We start from the raw sequence: 20,023 nt of genomic DNA on the forward strand, positions 1-20,023 counted from the left end.
CCTAGGTTAAAATGCTTACAGACAGCATGACTGTTAGAGCTGTGATTAAAAGTGAGGTAATCAGTGATTTTTGCAGGATAAGTGTTTTTCTAATAGATATTAAAAACCATTTTACCTTTTGCAGATGGAGAGCCAATGTAATATTGTAACAGTTTGAGCCTGGCAAAACAAATCAATGCAAGTCTTCAAACAAGAGACAGAAGAATGCCGTGCGCTTTGAGTGTGGTTGGTATAGCTAATGGTAGGGGCTAGGTGTGGCTGGACAAAGGAGTTGCTTCCATGGACCTAAGCTGAGAGAAGGCTTTTAGCTAGATCTTCAGCACCAAGATAAGCAAGTACAACCTGGTTGTTAACTTATACATAAGTGGTATTTGAAATCCATGGGCTGTTTAATTCGAATGTCGAAGCAGGTTTCAGGAAGCAAGTTAAGATGTTGCATCAGTTAACTGTAAAGGTATTTCTTTGTTGCTAATGTGCTTAATTCTGTGGTTCAAATCAAAGTTTATTTTAATATAAAAGCTGTCTGCTGGTCAGTGTTATAGCTCCTGTGGTGCAGTAACATTTCCTCAGTTTTACCAAATGGAAATAGGTTCCAATCTGGGACCTTAACCAAAATTGGGGTTCTGGTCTGGACCCATGACAGAATATTATTGCTTTAATTGGGCAAGTTTCCATGGGGGGGTGGGGGGCTAGTGCTCCTCAACAAACACCCTGTGGCTCTTTTCCCACCTCAAGAGTCTCGATCTGAAGGTTTCCTCCTGTCGTACAAAATGTAGGAAAGGCTGGTGATTTTTGTACGTTTCTCTTCCAGGTTCACAAGGGCACTACTTCACAGAAGCCAGAATCGACCCTGAACTTTTGTATGAGAGTTAGGAGATGTGGGGGGGGGGGGGGGCTGGCTGAGCTGTACAGAGTATTTGGGGGCGGAGGGGGGAGTTGGCTAGAGAATGGTCCGCTACCTAAATGAATGTGTGTGGAATTTCGTCAAAACGCCTTGCCAAATCTTCTGGATCGAGGGTGGACAATGTTACTTATTGTAGCCGGGGAGGGGGATGGGACAAACATTTCCCGGCCACATTTGTGAGATTTGTAAAGTTGTGTGCTGGAGAACAGTGTGGTCTCCTGGTTTGGGGATAAGGTATGCGTTTCATTGTCAGGCTCCCTTTTGCATTTTCGACCCCCAGGCAGAAACTTGTCTCGGTGCTGGGCTCTCTTGAAGACATACATACATGCCTTTCCGAACCAGCCCTCTTTCTACACTTTTCCAACTGGATGAGTAAACTGGTTTCCTGTGTTTCGTACAGCCGGCAATGACGTGGCCGGTGTTAATATGCAGATGGGTGGCTCTGGGGCTGCTGAGAGGGGGACTGACTGCTACGTGTCTGGGTGATTTAAAAAGCAATCTCGCTCCCATCTCTGCCCAGTCTCTTCCCATCAAGACAAACCACAGAGAGAGGAAGGGGGGAATTCCTGTCTGAAGCTTCCTAATCCCGCTTCCACAACTCGACATGTCAGGCAATAAGAAACTCTGCACGGTAAGACAATGGGGGGGGGGGGGGGGGGAGAATGTGGAGGGAGCGGAAATCTTCAGTTTTACATTAAACTCGCAGTTCAGAGACCGATGTCATGCACTGTGACCGGCGGAGGGAGAGGAATCCCGTCTAACACTCAACTGCCAAATGAGGGATTGCGTTTGGTTAAACTTTCGACTTGTGAAAGCATAGCGGCTTTAAGCTAATTCCGAATGGAGCTATTAGCCATGCAGCAGTGTTTATTCAGTGCCACACAGGTCATGGATAAGGCGCACAGTGGTCACTGGTCTTCACAAGGGCAGCAGGAGTCTGGTCCTGGTTATATACACTGAGAGCAATGAGAAAAACAGCACGTTTGGGGGGGACATATCTGATCACAGCAGATATGTTAATATAAATATATATAATGTAGATGCCACAATGTTAAGATATAAGGATAGTATAAGTTTTAATGTGAATATAATGTATACCCACAGCAGAATTGTGTTAATTGAAGAATATAATAGAATAGTGTACATGTGAATATATATTCAAGAATAACAGGATAGTGTTAATTTAAATACACACAGCACAGCCTTAATTTTAAATTCAAGTACTTTTAAAACGTTTTACTGGATTGTTTTAGTGCTGCCAATGATCTGAATAGGTTAGTATTTTATCGAGAATCTGTAGGTGTAAATTACCTATAAGTTGGCATAATTAACACAAAGCTGCTTTTTTTGAACACTTTTTCAGTACAGTATGTACTTGTCTGCACGATGTGATATGTCATTTGTATGCCTGTGCTGTCGGTAACAAACACTGACTGTGCATTATGAACAGTGGTTCATTCACTAGTGCAAACAGTTCAGTTCAGTATGAAATCAGACCTATTCCCCAATGATGCTGGTTCCTTCGGTATTTCCTTCCATGGATACCAAATAGAGACTGGCTGATGACCGGCTGCCTCCTGGCAGGGGACTCACCGAGGGGCCGGGGGGGGGGGGGGGGGGGGGGGGCTACCTTCCTGAAAAAAATACTGAACCCTATTGCTTTTTATGTGAGGCAGAGTTGGTTGTCACAGTAGGTTAGTATGGGCAGTGGAACATTGCGGTGAAGCAGACTGGTCTCTTGTCTGGTGAAAAGGATTTGTAAAAAAAAAACATTTTCCCATTTGTAACGTGCTATTCAGACAACAGTTCTGTGATAGCTTCTTGGGCGCATTTCATGAGCTCATAGCTGAAATGTGTGTACAATGTTTCTGTTCCAATGTGTCTAGATTGGAGTGAGGATAACACATCTGCATGCAGCCACTGAAAGACATATAACATAAATGAGGACAACATCCCTTGCAATGATAAAGCATTTCTCCATAATCTAAAGATACCATCTTATTGTGGTTTTTGACCTCTTTGATCAACCTCGATGCTGAAACAGCGAAGAACTCAGTCTCTTTTTCTTCTGCTCTTTTAGCAGCCGGTTGAAAATGTGCACAAACTGCAGGAATCTCCTTTTACTTTTGATCCTTCAATTTTTATTTTTCACATGTTGCTGAAATGCGACCAAAATTGAGTTTAAGCAATCTTAGGGGAGGTTAGTGTTCAGTGGGTCAGTTGAGCATCTGACATTGAGAGAAGCCAATCATTGCTTAAATGTTCCTAAACAAAACAGCTGGAATTTCTGTAAGAATAGCTTTTCCAATTGCCCAGTTGAGTTCACATCTCTCCTCTTAAAGACCCAATTTACAATTGGACCGCATTCAGTCTGGGTACAACATTTCAAGAGGGCTCGAGTGTGGATTCACCAAAACAACACCAGGCTAAAGAGGATTAAAGCTGTGTATTCATGATGAGCTGTGGGAATCGGTCAGAGCAGAATTGTGTTCCACCACAATCTATGGCCTGGCCCTCTGAACAATGATTATGAACTATCAAGCCAGGTGACCAACCCAAGTTCAATCAAAAGCAGTTGAAAATGAGGAGGCAGTCTGGGTGAATCTACAACATAGGACTGCCTCTCCGTCGAGTCTTCGCTGGGAGGGTCTCTGGATGCCCCCTTATCACTTTCTTTGCAACCTTCCAGAAGCTTCTCTGGCCCTCAGCCAATGAGGTCATTGGGTACAGGTCGTAACACCCATTGGAGTTACCGATTGCAACTCTGCAGGACACTAGGATCTCCCCCCATCTTCAGGTGCATTGTCTGCATGTAACCGTATCCCATATAAAATGATCTAGGTGCCAGAAAATCTGGCTTCATTTGGACAATCTGCAACAATTGATCCAGTTGAATGGGGCCGATTATATTCCGATGTAGCCCATACTTGCCCTGGCTGGCTGTCTGTCTCTGCCCAGTATATTCGAGTTTGACTGTTTGACTTCCCACCAGGCCTGTCTGTGGTTTTACTTTAAAATGTCCAATTCTTAATTTAAAGTGTATAATTCTGTATTGGGCCTGAAATTCAGGCCGTTGGCCATTTTACCACAGTCCCTCCCTCTTGATCCAGTGAGAGTCAGCGAACCAGATCACACAACCCTATCTAAGTTCCCGGACAGGCAACTATCAGAATCACAGGCAAACAATCTTAATTCCTATCCCAACATAGATACATTTCATAGACATTATAAATAAAATGCAAAATTAAACTGCTTGTGTACAAAATAAACAGTAGAAAATGCAGATAAATCCAAAAATAGATGAATACAAAAAAAAATGTTGGAGGTGAGGGTCCTTAATATGTCCCTTCACCGTGATGCTGGATCAGGGTTTCCACATCCAGGTGCCACATTAGTTCCTTCTACAGGGTATGTTAATTCAATCTTCCTGTTCCAGGTCCTTCCTTCTGTGGGTCTGTATCCTCGTGTCCATTCCAGGGCGAAGAATCCCAAGCAGCACACCCTGAGTGTGGAATACATTGTGAAAAGAGCTCAGAGTAGCATCTGTTATTATTCCCTATTATCTGATTCCTTCTTCCCTTTTCCCTCCCACCAGATGCTGGCTCATGCTCTTACTGATCCATTTTTATAACATCTATGCCCGAGAATCTGAGGTGACCAGGCATCTGTGTTTAATTTATCACCTTCTGGGGACGACGAGTTGTGTGGCTAATATCACAAGGCATAGTTACACCAGTGGAAGTCGCGTGTGCAAGAAGTGAAGATAGCAGAGGATCGCAGACCTCAGAAGATGCAGGGTGATAATGGTTATCTGAGAGTATGTTAGTTGCTGATGGTTACCAATCATACTGTATTGTAAGATGGTGTGCTGGTAATTCTTACCAATCATATTTGGGCGTTGGCACTGCAGGTGGAAGTTCGTGGAGGTTTATCCTGACCTCCCAAAGTAACAGGCAGCGAGCTCCGTGATGCACGATCAATGACCACTAAAGCGAGGTTGTAGTCCAACTGAAGGCTTTAATAAGCTAGATGTTTCCCCCAGCAGCTCAGGTACAGAATGAGGGCTGCTGGGACGGCACGGGTTCTTATACCCCGCCTAGCAGGGCGGAGCTATCATACATTCTAACCAATAGAAAGCATACAGTTTCCACCAATGGTGCTTTAGCCTATCAGGTACCGTAATACCTATAATACCACACTCCGATACAAATGAAGGGAAAGAAGACACGGGGCCTCCTGTTCAGGGGAACATGAACACTACATTTTATTTTCAATTCGGAACAGTAGGGTCTCCATATTCTTCCTGAGGTGATCTATTTAAATGTGAAACAAATGGGTTAAAAGTACATTTCCATTGATGCTTGGCTCTGCATTTCTTAAATCTGGCAACCTGGGACCTGCTTTTGCACTGTCTCTCTAACTGAGCACTGTACCAGGCGCTTCCGTGGATCCCCGCGCCAGGTGCCCTCGAGTGTATATGGCTTGATCACGACTTGTTTCTTATTCTCCGTGACATTAGACGGAGTCTTGTGTCTGGTGTCTGGGGGGTGGAACTGGCAGCAGGGGATCAGGATCTGGACCCCGGGGGTGGGGATTGGGGGCTGCTGCCTCAATTCCCTCTAGCATTATATGGTACTGGTGGTAGTTGTTTTGGGAGCCAAATGCCTTCATTTGGTTCACGTGGTACCATCCAGCTTTCCCGGAATCCCATCGATACCTGGTAAATGGATAGGCTCACCTTACCTACCACCGGGTTGCATCCCGCCTCTCTGGGGGATAGGAATATGCCTGCCTGGAAGAATTGGAGCATTACCGTCTTTCAGACCCTCATACTCCATTGTGTTCACCTTGCCATCAAAGTAGGCCGTACTCTGTTAACAGCTGCTGCCAGTCGTGCAGCTTGAACATTTTGCAGCAGTGTTTGGACTGCGGTCTCGTGGCTAAGGACTGCGAGCTCGGGTTCGGATAAATCCAGCCCTAGCAGAGTTCGATCCCTCTCATGAGTCCCTGTCACGAGCACATAGGGGGTGAACCCGCTGGAACTGGAAACTGAGTTCCGCACTATCATGCGGACAAATGGCAGGACTTTATCCCAAGTGTGGTTATTCTGCTGGATGGTCTTACCGATCATTTTTTGAGGCTGCAGTTCATCCTTTCCACAATCCCGCTGGATAGAGGATGATATACGATATGGAATTGTTGTTTGATTCCAAACAATCTCATTACCACCGCATCACCTGGGTGGTGAAGTGAGTGCCTTTATCTGAATCTATACTACGAGGGAGAACCCAGCTAGTGAAGATTTGCTGCAGCAGGATATCTGCCGTGACTTTGGCCTTATTGGTTCTACTGGGGAAGGCTTCGTCCCACTTAAAGTGTCAATGACGATCAGGGTGTATTTATAAACTCCCGTGCTGGGCAGTAGGGACTGATGTAATCAATCTGCAGATGTGTCCAGGGGCCTTCTACGGAGCGGGCATGCCTCAGTTCTCCCTTGTGGGTATACTTGTCGGGATTATTTTGGGCACAGACTATGCAACCTTTGACATAAATCCGCACTTCTTTGTCTGTGTCTGGCCACCAGCACAATCCCTTAATTCGCACACTCAAGGCTCCTGCCCCATGGTGATGCTGGACATTTTGGTTTTGATTATTTGGTTGCGGTCCCTAATTGGTACCATATACCGGCCATCCTGATGGACTAGCCTGTCCATTGCTGTTTGTATCCCACCACTTGTCAAAGGAGGCGGGTTGTGCTCCTTCCTAACTCTGTTACAGGTCCTTGTCCCACCTCTGAGCCTAAGGTCTGGCTGACAGTCACTGCGTCGATCCGTTCGGAAGAGGGGGCTGTCATGGTTCCACTTCCCGGGCGTCCTGCCTGGTTAATTCATCTGCCCTGGTGTTCCTATAAATGGGTAAAGGTTTCCCATTTGCTGAGGTGATCCCTCTAGCTTCCCACAGTAGTAGGAAGTCAGTTAAATTATTGTAGACATACATGCTGTCCGTGTGTATGCCTGCCAGTGTGGGGAACTGGTCAGGATTGCTGACCACATAAGGTATGGCTGCTAGTTCTGCAGCCTATGCATTCATCTGGGTGGGAAGCTTTAAGGCTATCTCCCTCGGGGGGCTTGCCTTGTTGGTCTTCCACATAGCTATCACACCCTTCTGTAATATAAAATGTCCAACTCTTAATTTAAATGTTCAATTGTATGTCGGGCCTAAAATTCAGGCCGTTGGCCACTTTACCATAACTATGTGCATGTTAAACAGCAAAAGCATCATGCTATAGAAAGAGCAACGGAATCCTACAAGCAACAGATAAACTTAAATTTACAATCCTGTCACATCCAGTCGAGAATGGTGGTGGACAATGAAGCAACTAACAGGAGAAGAGAAGGTGGCTCCACACACACTGCTGTTCCAATGGTGGAGCACAGCAGGGGACTGCAAAACGAAAAGCAAGTATTCACAGCCACCTACTCGCAGAATAGTGGAAGGTATTGTCACCAGCAATCCACTCACAAATCCTTAATTTGGATTCTGCCAGGGCCACTTGTCTCCAGACTTTGTTACAGCCTTGGTCCAATTATGGACTAAAGAGCTGAACTCCAGAGGTGATGTGATAATGCGCCCCACCCATCATTCCACACTCCAACATCAGGGCAGGATTTGATTGAAGGTGGCAACAAGGAAAAATTTAAGTCAAGGGAAATCGGGGGGGGGGGGGGGGGGGGGGGGCGGACCGTCCACTGGCCGGAGTCAATGAATATAAAGGAGACTGGTACTGGTTCTTGGAAGCTAATTATCTAGCTTCAGGACATCGCTGCAGGAGTTCCTTATAGCAGCGTCCCAGGTCCAAGTGTTTTCAGCAGCTTCATCAATGACCTCCTTCGGAAATAAATCAGCAGTGGGGATGTTTGCTGTTGCTTGCACAGTATTCAGTGCTGTTAAAAAAGCCTTAGATAATGAAGCAGCTCACACTACTTGCAGCAAGAACTGGACAATAGCCAGGCCGGGCTGATTAACCGGCAAGTAACATTCTGTCATATAACTGCCCAGCAATTACCACCTTCAACAAGAAACTAACTACTTCCTATTTGTCATTCAAAGGTATTATCAGTGTTGAATTCACCACTATCAATTGACCAGAAACTTAACTGAACCAGGTAACTAAATACTCTGACTACAAGAACAGCGCAGAGCCTGGATATTCTGTGATTCACCATCTGATTCTCCAAAGCCTTTCGACCATCAATAAGGCACAGGGGTGATAAAATATTCTCCACTTGGCTTGGATGAATGCTGCCCCGGAACACTCGGAAGCTTGACATCGTCCATCAGCCCGCACAATCAGTACTTCATCCACTACCTTAAACAAAGATGCAATGCAGCAATTTGTTCAGGCTTCTTTGACTTAACCGCCAAACCTGGGACCTCTGCCACCCAGAAGGACAAAGGGGGCAGGTGCATGGGGACAGCACCACCCTACCAGTCACACACCATCCTGACTTGGTAATATATCGGTATTTCATCATTGTCGTTGGGTCCAAATTGTGGAATTCCCTACCTGGGTGCATTTGCACCACATTTTCACTCAAAGGATAGTGGAAATTTGGAACTCCTTTCCGTGGAAGGCTGGGCAATTGACTTGGTCAAAAACCACAATCTGGTTAAATGGCAGAACAAGTTTCAAGAACAAAATTTTCTCCCTCCTGTTCTAATGGCACACACATTTCCCTATGTTCAGAAACCCTAGTTGGATTTGGTTGTTTATTGTCACGTGTACCAAGGTACAGTGAAAAGTATTTTTCTGTGAGCAGCTCAACAGATCATGAAAAGAAAAGGAAATAAAAGAAAATACATAATAGGGCAACACAAGGTACACAATGTAACTAGATAACACCGGAATCGGGTGACGCATACAGGGGTGTAGTGTTAATCAGGTCAGTCCATAAGAGTCTGGTAATAGTGGGGAAGAAGCTGTTTTTGAGTCTGTTTGTGCATGTTCTCAGACATTTGTATCTCCTGCCCGATGGGAGAAGTTGGAAGAGTGAGTAGACCGGGTGGGAGGGGTCTTTGATTATGCTGTCCGCTTTCCCCAGGCAGCGGGAGGTGTAGATGGAGTCAATGGATGGGAGGCAGGTTCGTGTGATGGACTGGGCAGTGTTCACGACTCTGAAGTTTCTTGCGGTCTTGGACAGAGCAGTTACCATACCAGTTGTATGTCTCAACAGTCAAAACATAGGGAGCTCCAAGTTTGGTCAGTGGAAATTAATGAGATTTAATCAAAGCTGTCCAGTTTACCAACACAACACATTTCAATTATCATTTTTTTTTCAGGTATCATCTCCTTAACTCTTAGAGCAGTGACTTGTGTGGTTACCTGAAGGCAGAAATCTAACCCACATGCTCCCTGCTCCACCAATGAGTCAATCTGGCCATTTAATCAATATTAGATCTTTGTATTACGCAGTCTGCCGTTGCGGCTCACCCCTGGTCAATCTCACATTGACTGGAATGTGTCACCTTCAAGCAAACCCAAACACAAAGCGTTCCCACACTTGGCTCATTCCGTAGTTCTCTGGAGAGGTTAGTTTGGTACATGGTGGAGCAGGAACATAAGGATAAGGTGTCGGAGTGAGATGAAGCAAGGTGAGAGATCTATCATTGGGGCATGCACACTGTTATAGACCTGTTGAACCAAATGGAAATTCAGTGCTGCTGTATTCTGTACAATTCTATGTAATCGTCACCAGTTATTACCTATTCATAGTCAATGAAATATAAATGGACTCTATACAATTAGAGGAATCACATCATTAGATAACCACAAATGAACAATTCAATTCATAAATAAATCAGTCATTAATAGGTTATAAAAATCCACGTTCCAAGAATAGATTCAAGTACCACAAGTCAATATACATTAAAGTTTGATTTGTATCCATAGAATCATAGAATTTACAGTGCAGAAGGAGGCCATTCGGCCCATCGAGTCTGCACCGGCCCTTGGAAAGAGCACCCTATCCAAGCCCACACTTCCACCCTATCCTCGTAACCCAGTAACCCTTCCTAATCTTTTCGGACACTAAGGGCAATTTAGCATGGTCAATCCACCTAACCTGCACGTCTTTGGACTGTGGGAGGAAACTGGAGCACTCGGAGGAAACCCACGCAGACACGGGGAGAATGTGCAGACTCCGCACAGACAGTGACCCAAGCCGGGAATTAAACCTGGGACCCTGGAGCTGTGAAGCAACTGTGCTAACCACTGTGCTACCCCATTGTCCATTGTCTACTGTCTGTTGTCATACCAAAACATTTGATAAGATTGGTCAGTCTAGATTTTCCCTTTTGAAATCCATACTGACTTTCATTGTTATATTAATTTTTTTCCAGATGTTCTTACATATTTTAAAAGAAGCAACATACCTTGAATTAGATGGAGATCAGACCAAAAATGCCTGACACATCAATCCTTTAATTTCAGCCTAATATTGCCCATTACAATATTCTGTACAAATCACATTAAGACACTGAATGGGTCAATACATTAATAATTACATATATTGATTATTGGAAACCATGCTCCAACATTAACTGAAAAGCCTCACCCATCTGTCTGAGTCTCTAATTTTTCTCATTCCATCGAATATTTTCTCCCTTTCATACATAATAATGTGCAACAGATTGACATTACTTGTGGGAATAATTTCATAGAATCTCATCTTCTTGGAAGGTTTATGCATTGATTGTCTCCCTCAAGAGATACTTGGACAAAGGGGTGATGGCATGAACCATTTACCAGGCGGTATATTTATTGGGCATCTTTCATGATGCCAGAATATCCCTAAGTGCATAGGAACTAAAATAGCCTTGGCTCATGTTTTTGTTCTGTTTCCCACCCTCGCCCTACACACACACACACACACACACACACACACCTAGTCCCAACTAACATGTCTCTCCCTCACACACTAACACGCTCTTTCCATCTTTCCAATACAGCAAATAATAGAATAGTAGTGAGCACTGCCGGATATTATGTGACCTTTATTATGGTATTCTTATCCTGTCAAGAATAATATCTGATTTAGTCAAGGGCAGCACGGTGGTGCAGTGGTTAGCACTGCTGCCTCACGGTGCCAAGGTCCCAGGTTCGATCACTGCTCTAGGTCACAGTCCATGTGGAGTTTGCACATTCTCCCTGTGTTTGCGTGGGTTTCGGCCCCACAACCCAAAAGATGTGCAGGCTAGGTTGATTGGCCACGTTAAATTGCCCCATAATTGTAAAAAATGAATTGGGTGCGCTAATTTTTTTTTTTAATCTGATTTAGTTGAGATGTTAATGGTCCTCCATGTTTTACAAGATTCAGTTCTCACCCCTGACTACTCTGTGGCTCCGCGGATTCCTTCAAGCACCTTCAATCCCTAATCTAATCCCCATTCTAAAGCAATGTTGCTGTCTTCATTTGCTCATCATACTTGGACTACTCCATTCACCTGAGGCTATGAATCATAAGAACATACAGCCAAACATGCAAAATAGAGCAGAAATACATTATTTGGCCCCTCGAGCCTGCTCTGCCATTCAAAAGATCATGGCTGATCTACTTGTATTTCTAGTTCCACATTCCATTAACCTTTGATTCCCTTGCCTCACAAGAATCTATCTACCTCTGCTGCAAAAATATTCAGTGACTCCCGCCACCATCGCCTTCTGAGGCAGAGAGTTCCAAAGTAGTCATCAACAGCCCTCTGAGAGAAAAACATTCTCCTCATCTCCTATAAGAGCAACCCCTGATTTTAAAACCGTGCCCCCTAGTTCTAGACTCACCTACAAGACGAAACATCCTTTCCACATCCACCTTGCCGAGACCATTCAGGATCTTATATACTCCAGTCAAATCACCCCTCACTCTTCAGCATTTTCCAAAATGATCATGGGCCATCAAGCATGTTTTTGTCACTCATTTATTTAAGGTAATAATGAATCCTCTGCTCTCATAGCTACCCATAAAGAATCTTTACTCAAATCCTGAGCAGCAATGCGCTCTGAACATTTAAATCGACAATTAGTTTGATTCAAACTTTTAGTTGAACTTTTGTTTCCACTGGAAGAGATAAAAGGACGATAGCGAGTTGTAAAAGAAAAGATATGTATCAGTTTTGAATATTAGTATTTGCATGTCTTCTTGTTCCGGACAAGTCCGGCTTAGATTTTCAAAATGACAGCCTTATCTCAGTGAAAAAATATAAACACGTACATGACCTCAGTGCCTTAAAGCGGCCCCATTTAAAACTATTGAGCAGAACAGTCAAGAGGTGTTACCATTTGTATTCAATTCACAAGCATTTAATGAATTTGCAACTTTACCAGATATGTTCCTATTGGAATAAGAATCCCCTATAACTAGATTTTGTTTTCTAGCTTTCTTAGCTGAACTAGATCATGGGCGGGATTATCCGACCCCCCGCCGGGTCGGAGAATCGCCGGGGGCTGGCGTGAATCCCGCCCCCACCGGTTGCCGAAGTCTCCGGCACAGGAGATTCGACGGGGGCGGGAATCGCGCCGCGCCGGTTGGCAGGCCCCCCCGCGCGATTCTCCGGTCCGGATGGGCCGAAGTCCCGCTGCTAAAATGCCTGTCCCGCCGGCGTAAATTAAACCACCTACCTTACCAGCAGGACAAGGCGGCGCGGGTGGGCTCCGGGGTCCTGGGGGGGGCGCGGGGTGATCTGGCCCCGGGGGTGCCCCCACGGTGGCCTGACCCGCGATCGGGGCCCACCGATCCGCGGGCGGGCCTGTGCCGTGGGGGCACTCTTTCTCTTCCGCCTCCGCCACGGTCTCCACCATGGCGGAGGCAGAAGAGACTCCCTCCACTGCGCATGCGTGGGAAGCTGTCAGCGGCCGCTGACGCTCCCGCGCATGCGCCGCCTGGAGATGTCATTTCCGCGCCAGCTGGCGGGGCACCAAAGGCCTTTTCCGCCAGCTGGCGGGGCGTAAAATTCGTCCGGCGCCGACCTAGCCCCTCAAGGTTGGGGCTCGGCCCCCAAAGATGCGGAGCATTCCGCACCTTTGGGGCGGCGCGATGCCCGTCTGATTTGCACCGTTTTGGGCGCCAGTCGACAGACATCGCGCCGTTTCCGGAGAATTTCGCCCATAGTTCTGAATATAAAATAGTTTAGTTAACACTGCAACAATTCACCTTTGATCCTCCAATTTATATCTAATGTCAATTATTGGCCAACGTTACGTGGTTGTGTGTGCGTGTGTGTGGTTTTTGCATTAACGGGTATTCGGACACATTTGCACATTTTAACCCTTTAGTTCATCATTTCGACATCTGTGCCTGAGTGAGATTTAGCAATAAAACTAATTCTTTACTTGTTAACTCAAGGAACCTGGCCTATTTCTCACACTGAGCTACAAACAATTCGGCACATATATTGAACTGGCAAAATCACCTTTTTAAAACTCAAACTTTTTCAAACCCAAGTTTACCCCTCTTAACTTGGTTGTAACAACTACCATAGATATTATTTAATATATTTTCCAACTTTTAAAGGGTGTGGACAGACGAATTCTTTAACTTTTTTGATCCAGGCATATTTACAGATGCAGTGCCATATAGGAAAAGCACAGCAATTGGTTAAGGGGCAGTGTCACAGAATACAATAACCCAAGATTAGGTGAAAATAAGGAACAGCATTTTTAATCACTGGTTAAATGACAGGTTAGGTTAGGATTCACAAAAATATTAACAAAACTATTTCACAATTGTTTTGGAAATTACACTTTAATGGGAACTTTTGAAGCTCAGTGATGTGCAATTGGAAACATTCATACTACAAAATAATTTTCGATTGGATAGAGAACCATTGTAATCAGAGTTTTCACTCGAAGGTTTTCTACCACACATTTATTCACAAATCGCCTTAGCGATTAGTTCTGAATTTAGACTAAAGTATGATCGGAAAAGTGTTAAGTTTGCACCTGAATATTTAGTCTAGTGTTTATATTCTCAGTTCTTTTATACTCATTTGGTCTTACTCATGATTATATGCATTTCTTAGACCATCCCAATGACACGGAATCCCAATCTGACCTGCAGTCCACATAAAGCTAAATTCTTGACATACCCTCACTTCACTCTGGAGGTCATCCAATAGACTAAGCAGACCGATACTAGATAAAATTGCCCTGGGATTCCTCCTCTAGACCCTGGTTGGAATTTTCAACAGGGTTTCATTCTTGCCACAGTTTCTAATTGAAAAATAAATAGCTGTGGATGCTGGAAAACAGGGAAGCGATTTAACAGGGAGAAAAATCAGAGTCCGTTTTTGGGTGCGTTTAACGCACGTTTCTTGGTATCTGCAGCACTGACAAGCATCCTCTATTCAACGGCACTTTGCTGGATTTTTGGAGCCTTGGCGGGAAACGCCCCATCGAGGCCTCACTTACATCATTTCCTGCACTGACGAGATCAGCTCGCCCATGCAGGAAGAGTACCGCGGATCGGGATGCCATTTTTAAAGGCAGCCCCGATATTTGAGCCCCCTCAGTATCCCCACCATGACCCCGGATTCCCCACTGCATCAAACTTGCATCTTCCAGTGTCCTCAAGCCCCCCCCCCCATCACCCCATCTCTTGAGGGCAAAGCACCCCAGGCCTGTCCTCTAGCATGGACAACCTGGCACCTGAGCGCCTTGGTACTGCCAGATGGGGATCCACAGTTTCCTTGCCAGTCTGGCAGTGTTACCTGGGTACCATAACAGTGTCAGGGTGGCACTGCCAGGATGTCCGGGTTGCCAGGCTGGCAGTGCCCCAGTGCCACGAGAGTTCCAAGATACCACCCTGCCCAGAGCCCGACCACCCAGGGATTTCCTATGACATGGGAGATGCCCCCCCCCCCCCCCCAGGTACCATTACGACTAATCAATGTTTGTGTGGATCTCTGTTCATCCAGCAGAGGTCAGTAGAACGGAGATGCTGATTAGCTGTTGCGGGGGAAATTTGCATACGTGCGTTGTGCTCACCATAACTTGAAGGTGGTTTGTGGATGAGTTGTTGTCAAGTGACACTTAAACACAAAACACTTCTTCAGTGTTTCCCTCCCTACCTCCTCCTCTAACCAAAAGAAAACAACCACTGTAAGGATCCCAGTCGGGAGGAAGGCTCGAGGGCAGGTAGAAGTAGAAAGAAGTTGAACCACGACGTCACAGCCTGCAGGTAAGTGATTGACTGATGACTGGTAAGTAGTTTTTCTTTTCCCTGAGGTGTTATCGTGCGGGGCACAGTGGTTGCTGAGTGAGTGCTTGCTGAGAAGGGGAGTAAATTTTTCAAAAACTTACTGTAGGGAGTTTCCAGCTGAATCCAGTCGGAGTGAGGACAGAGTGACTGCTGGGTAAGTAGTAAATATTTAAATTGTTTGCGCAGGCCCATAACAGCTGATTGCTGTTTTCGTGTGGGGCGCAGTGGTTGCTGGTTAAGTGTTTTATTTTTACCTGTATTTAAGTTGGGCAGTTTCTAAACCCTAGACACTACACTTGTAGTGTCCCCCACCCTTCCACCTCCTTTAACCTAAGGGGTAGAGTGAATAACAGATAAGCTCTTTGGTTTAAAAAAAAAAAAATTAATATTTTTTTTAGTCAAGGACAGTATTACGGTGGCAGAAAGGACGTTCGATGAGGACTCGTCTACTGAGGTAGTATGGGCTGAGGTTAGAAACAGGAAAGGAGAGGTCACCCTGTTAGAGGTTTTCTATAGGCCTCCGAAAAGTTCCAGAGATGTAGAGGAAAGGATTGCAAAGATGATTCTGGATAGGAGCGAAAGCAACAGGGTAGTTGTTATGGGGGACTTTAACTTTACAAATATTGACTGGAAACGTTATAGTTCGAGTACTTTAGATGGGTCCGTTTTTGTCCAATGTGTGCAGGAGGGTTTCCTGACACAGTATGTAGATAGGCCAACGAGAGACGAGGCCATATTGGATTTGGTACTGGGTAATGGACCACGACAGGTGTTAGACTTGGAGGTAGATGAGCACTTTAGTGATAGTGACCACAATTCGATTACGTTTACTTTAGTGATGGAAAGGGATAGGTATATACTGCAGGGCAAGAGTTATATCTGGGGGAACGGCAATTATGATGCGATGAGGCAAGACTTAGGATGCATCGGATGGAGAGGAAAACTGCAGGGGCTGGGCACAATGGAAATGTGGAAATTGTTCAAGGAACAGCTACTGCATGTCCTTGATAAGTATGAACCTGTCAGGCAGGGAGGAAGTGGTCGAGCGAGGGAACCGTGGTTTACTAAAGCAGTCGAAACACTTGTCAAGAGGAAGAAGGAGGCTTATGTAAAGATGAGACATGAAGGTTCAGTTAGGGCGCTTGAGAGTTATAAGTTAGCTAGGAAGGACCTAAAGAGAGAGCTAAGAAGAGCCAGGAGGGATATGAGAAGTCTTTGGTAGGTAGGATCAAGGATAACCCTAAAGCTTTCTATAGATATGTCAGGAATGACAGAATGACTAGGGTAAGAGTAGGGCCAGTCAAGGACAGTAGTGGGAAGTTGTGCATGGAGTCCGAGGAGATAGGAGAGGTGCTAAATGAATATTTTTCATCAGTATTCACACAGGAAAAAGACAATGTTGTCGAGGAGAATACTGAGATTCAGGCTACTAGACTAGAAGGGCTTGAGGTTCATAAGGAGAAGGTGTTAGCAATTCTGGAAAGTGTGAAAATAGATAAGTCCCCTGGGCCGGATGGAATTTATCCTAGGATTCTCTGGATGCTAGGGATGGAGACTGCTGAGCCTTTGGCTTTGATCTTTAAGTCATCTTTGTCTACAGGAATAGTGCAAGAAGACTGGAGGATATCAAATGTTGTCCCCTTGTTCAAGAAGGGGGGTAGAGACAACCCCGGTAACTATAGACCAGTGAGCCTTACTTCTGTTGTGGGCAGAGTCTTGGAAAGGTTTATAAGAGATAGGATGTGTAATCATCTGGAAAGGAATAATTTGATTAGAGATAGTCAACACGGTTTTGTGAAGGTAGGTCGTGCCTCACAAACCTTATTGAGTTCTTTGAGAAGGTGACCAAACAGGCGGATGAGGGTAAAGCAGTTGATGTGGTGTATATGGATTTCAGTAAAGCGTTTGATAAGGTTCCCCACGGTAGGCTACTGCAGTAAATAAGGAGGCATGGGATTCAGGGTGATATAGCAGTTTGGATCAGAAATTGGCTGGCTGGAAGAAGACAAAGGGTGGTGGTTGATGGGAAATGTTCAGACTGGAGTCCAGTTACTAGTGGTGTACCACAAGGATCTGTTTTGGGGCCACAGCTGTTTGTCATTTTTATAAATGACCTGGAGGAGGGTGTAGAAGGATGGGTGAGTAAATTTGCAGATGACACTAAAGTCGGTGGAGTTGTGGACAGTGCGGAAGTATGTTACAAGTTACAAAGGGACATAGATAAGCTGCAGCGCTGGGCTGAGAGGTGGCAAATGGAGTTTAATGCAGAAAAGTGTGAGCTGATTCATTTTGGAAGGAATAACAGAAAGACAGAGTACTGGGCTAATGGTAAGGTTCTTGGCAGTGTGGATGAGCAGAGAGATCTCAGTGTCTATGTACATAGATCCCTGAAAGTTGCCACCCAGGTTGAGAGGGTTGTTAAGAAGGCGTACGGTGTGTTAGCTTTTATTGGTAGAGGGATTGAGTTTCGGAGCCATGAAGTCATGCTGCAGCTGTACAAAACTCTGCTGCGGCCGCATTTGGAGTATTGCGTGCAATTCTGGTCGCCTCATTATAGGAAGGATGTGGAAGCATTGGAAAGGGTGCAGAGGAGATTTACCAGAATGTTGCCTGGTATGGAGGGAAGATCTTATGAGGGAAGGCTGAGGGACTTGAGGCTGTTTTTGTTAGAGAGAAGAAGGTTAAGAGGTGACTTAATTGAGGCATACAAGATGATCAGAGGATTAGATAGGGTGGACAGTGAGAGCCTTTTTCCGCAGATGGTGATGTCTAGCACGAGGGAACATAGCTTTAAATTGAGGGGAGATAGATATAGGACAGATGTCAGAGGTAGATTCTTTACTCAGAGAGTAATAAGGGCGTGGAATGCCCTGCCTGCAACAGTAGTGGACTCGCCAACACTAAGGGCATTCAAATGGTCATTGGATAGACATATGGACGATAAGGGAATAGTGTAGATGGGCTTTAGAGTGGTTTCACAGGTCGGCGCAACATCGAGGGCCGAAGGGCCTGTACTGCGCTGTTATGTTCTATGTTCTATAATACTCAGCAGCGCCTGGTCAAGGCCTTGCTGGGAAGGTAGTTAGTTCCCAGACCCGGGAAAATACGGCGGAGACATATTTAAATGCACCTGATGGCTCATTTAAATATGTCGATCTGGATCACGCCCAGTGAGGGCAACATCCAGATCGTGATATCTCGCCAGGTTCGGTTGAATCTCGTGAGACATCTGAAGTGAGAGGACTCTTGCAAGTTTCAATGGCCTCTTTGCATCACTAAGACTGACACGACGAGGCCAGAAAATCCTGCCCCTGAAATAAAAACAGAAAATGGCAGAAAGCTGAAATCAAATAGAAGATGCTGGAAATCAGAAATAAAACAGAAAATTCTGGAAATATTCAGCAGGTTAGGACAGCATCTGTGGAGAGATAAACAAGAGGTATTGTCCGGAACCTTTCAGGCCTGTCACAATGGGTTTCACCATGGCGGATGAGGCACACCATTCAAACATCCCTTGACTTTGGTGGGACTGGAGGTTCACGCCAGCAAGAGGCACTGGAAAATTGCAGCCAAATTTTTCACCAGCAGTTTTTAGTTCCTGGGTTTGCTTTGACTTACAATTACGGCATTATAATAATAATCTTTATTGTCACAAGTAGGTTTATATTAACACTCCAATGAAGTTACTGTGAAAAGCCCCAAGTCGCCACATTCCGGCACCTGTTCGGGTACAAAGAGGGAGAATTCAGAATGTCCAATTCACCTAACAGCACGTCTTTCGGGACTTGTGGGAGGAAATGGGAGCACCCGGAGGAAACCCACGCAGACACAGGGAGAACGTGCAGACTCCACACAGACAGTGACCCAAGCTGGGAATTGAACCTGGGACCCTGCAGCTGTGAAGCAACAGTGCTACCCACTGTGCTACCATGCCAACCCATAACAGCCAAGCATAAGTAAAAACCCTTAAAGAAAGAATATTGGGGTATAATGAAGTTCTGTTTTTGGAAGGCTATAAGAATCTCAAAAGACTTTCTTCTTCGTATCTCTCGGGTACTATAGTTTAAAACTATTTTAAAAGTTATGCAAAAATGGTGTTCAGTACAGGCACATGTGAGGCCATCTACGTTAACCCATTCTTTCAAAATGGTTAAAGATTTTGGGATGCCCAAGGAGACTTGGAGGTTCAGGCACACAGATCAATAAAATGTCCTGACCAATACAGGTAATAAACAAAAAGGCTAATGAAATGCCGGATCCCATTATCAAGTAAGCAAATAGGTTTCAAGTGACCCTAGAGGCTAGACTACAAGGGGATAGAAATCAAGTTTTAGCTACACAAAGCCAAACAATACTGTGAACAGTTCTCGGCACCACACCTTGGTCTAGGACGGAGTGCAACATATGTTTACCAGAATGATAATGGGCAAAAGGAGTCGTTAGGCTAATTTAAATATTCAGATCGGGATCTCACGAAATGAGGGCGAGATCCAGATCGCGCCGGGTGGAAGGAGTTGGGTGACTCACGCGAGGGTTCGCGCCCAACACGGAGCCCAATTTGGGCTCGCGCCTGATTCATCCGCTGCACCCTGATCAGCGCCAGGCACAACGGGATCACTAAATCGCGCCCAGATCTAAATGAACAATCCACAGAACATAACATAGGCTATACCAAAGAGATCAATCCCAATTGCTCTCGTGTCTTCATGTAACTGAAGTTCCTCTCACCTGAAATCATTCTGATAAGTCTTCTTCATACCATCACCAAGGCCTTGACATCCTTCCTAAAGTTTGGTGTATAGAAATGGGCAAAATCCAAAGTCTAACTGGGGAAGTATAATTTCATAGATTTCATAGAATTTACAGT

General features: G+C 45.2%; 1 protein-coding gene across 1 annotated transcript in view; it reads left to right on the forward strand.

The window, feature by feature from the left end:
- Positions 1-1,241: 1,241 nt before the first annotated feature.
- The window catches only part of papss2b (3'-phosphoadenosine 5'-phosphosulfate synthase 2b), a 98,235-nt gene continuing 79,453 nt past the window's right edge, over positions 1,242-20,023 (forward strand). Inside the window, exon 1 of the mRNA XM_072478956.1 lies at positions 1,242-1,535. Within this exon, the coding sequence (XP_072335057.1) occupies positions 1,509-1,535 (27 nt within the window). The 5' untranslated portion in view covers positions 1,242-1,508. The remainder of the gene's footprint in view (positions 1,536-20,023) is intronic.

This window comes from Scyliorhinus torazame, chromosome 16 (genome assembly GCF_047496885.1).
Source record: "Scyliorhinus torazame isolate Kashiwa2021f chromosome 16, sScyTor2.1, whole genome shotgun sequence".
Taxonomy (NCBI): Eukaryota; Metazoa; Chordata; class Chondrichthyes; order Carcharhiniformes; family Scyliorhinidae; genus Scyliorhinus; species Scyliorhinus torazame.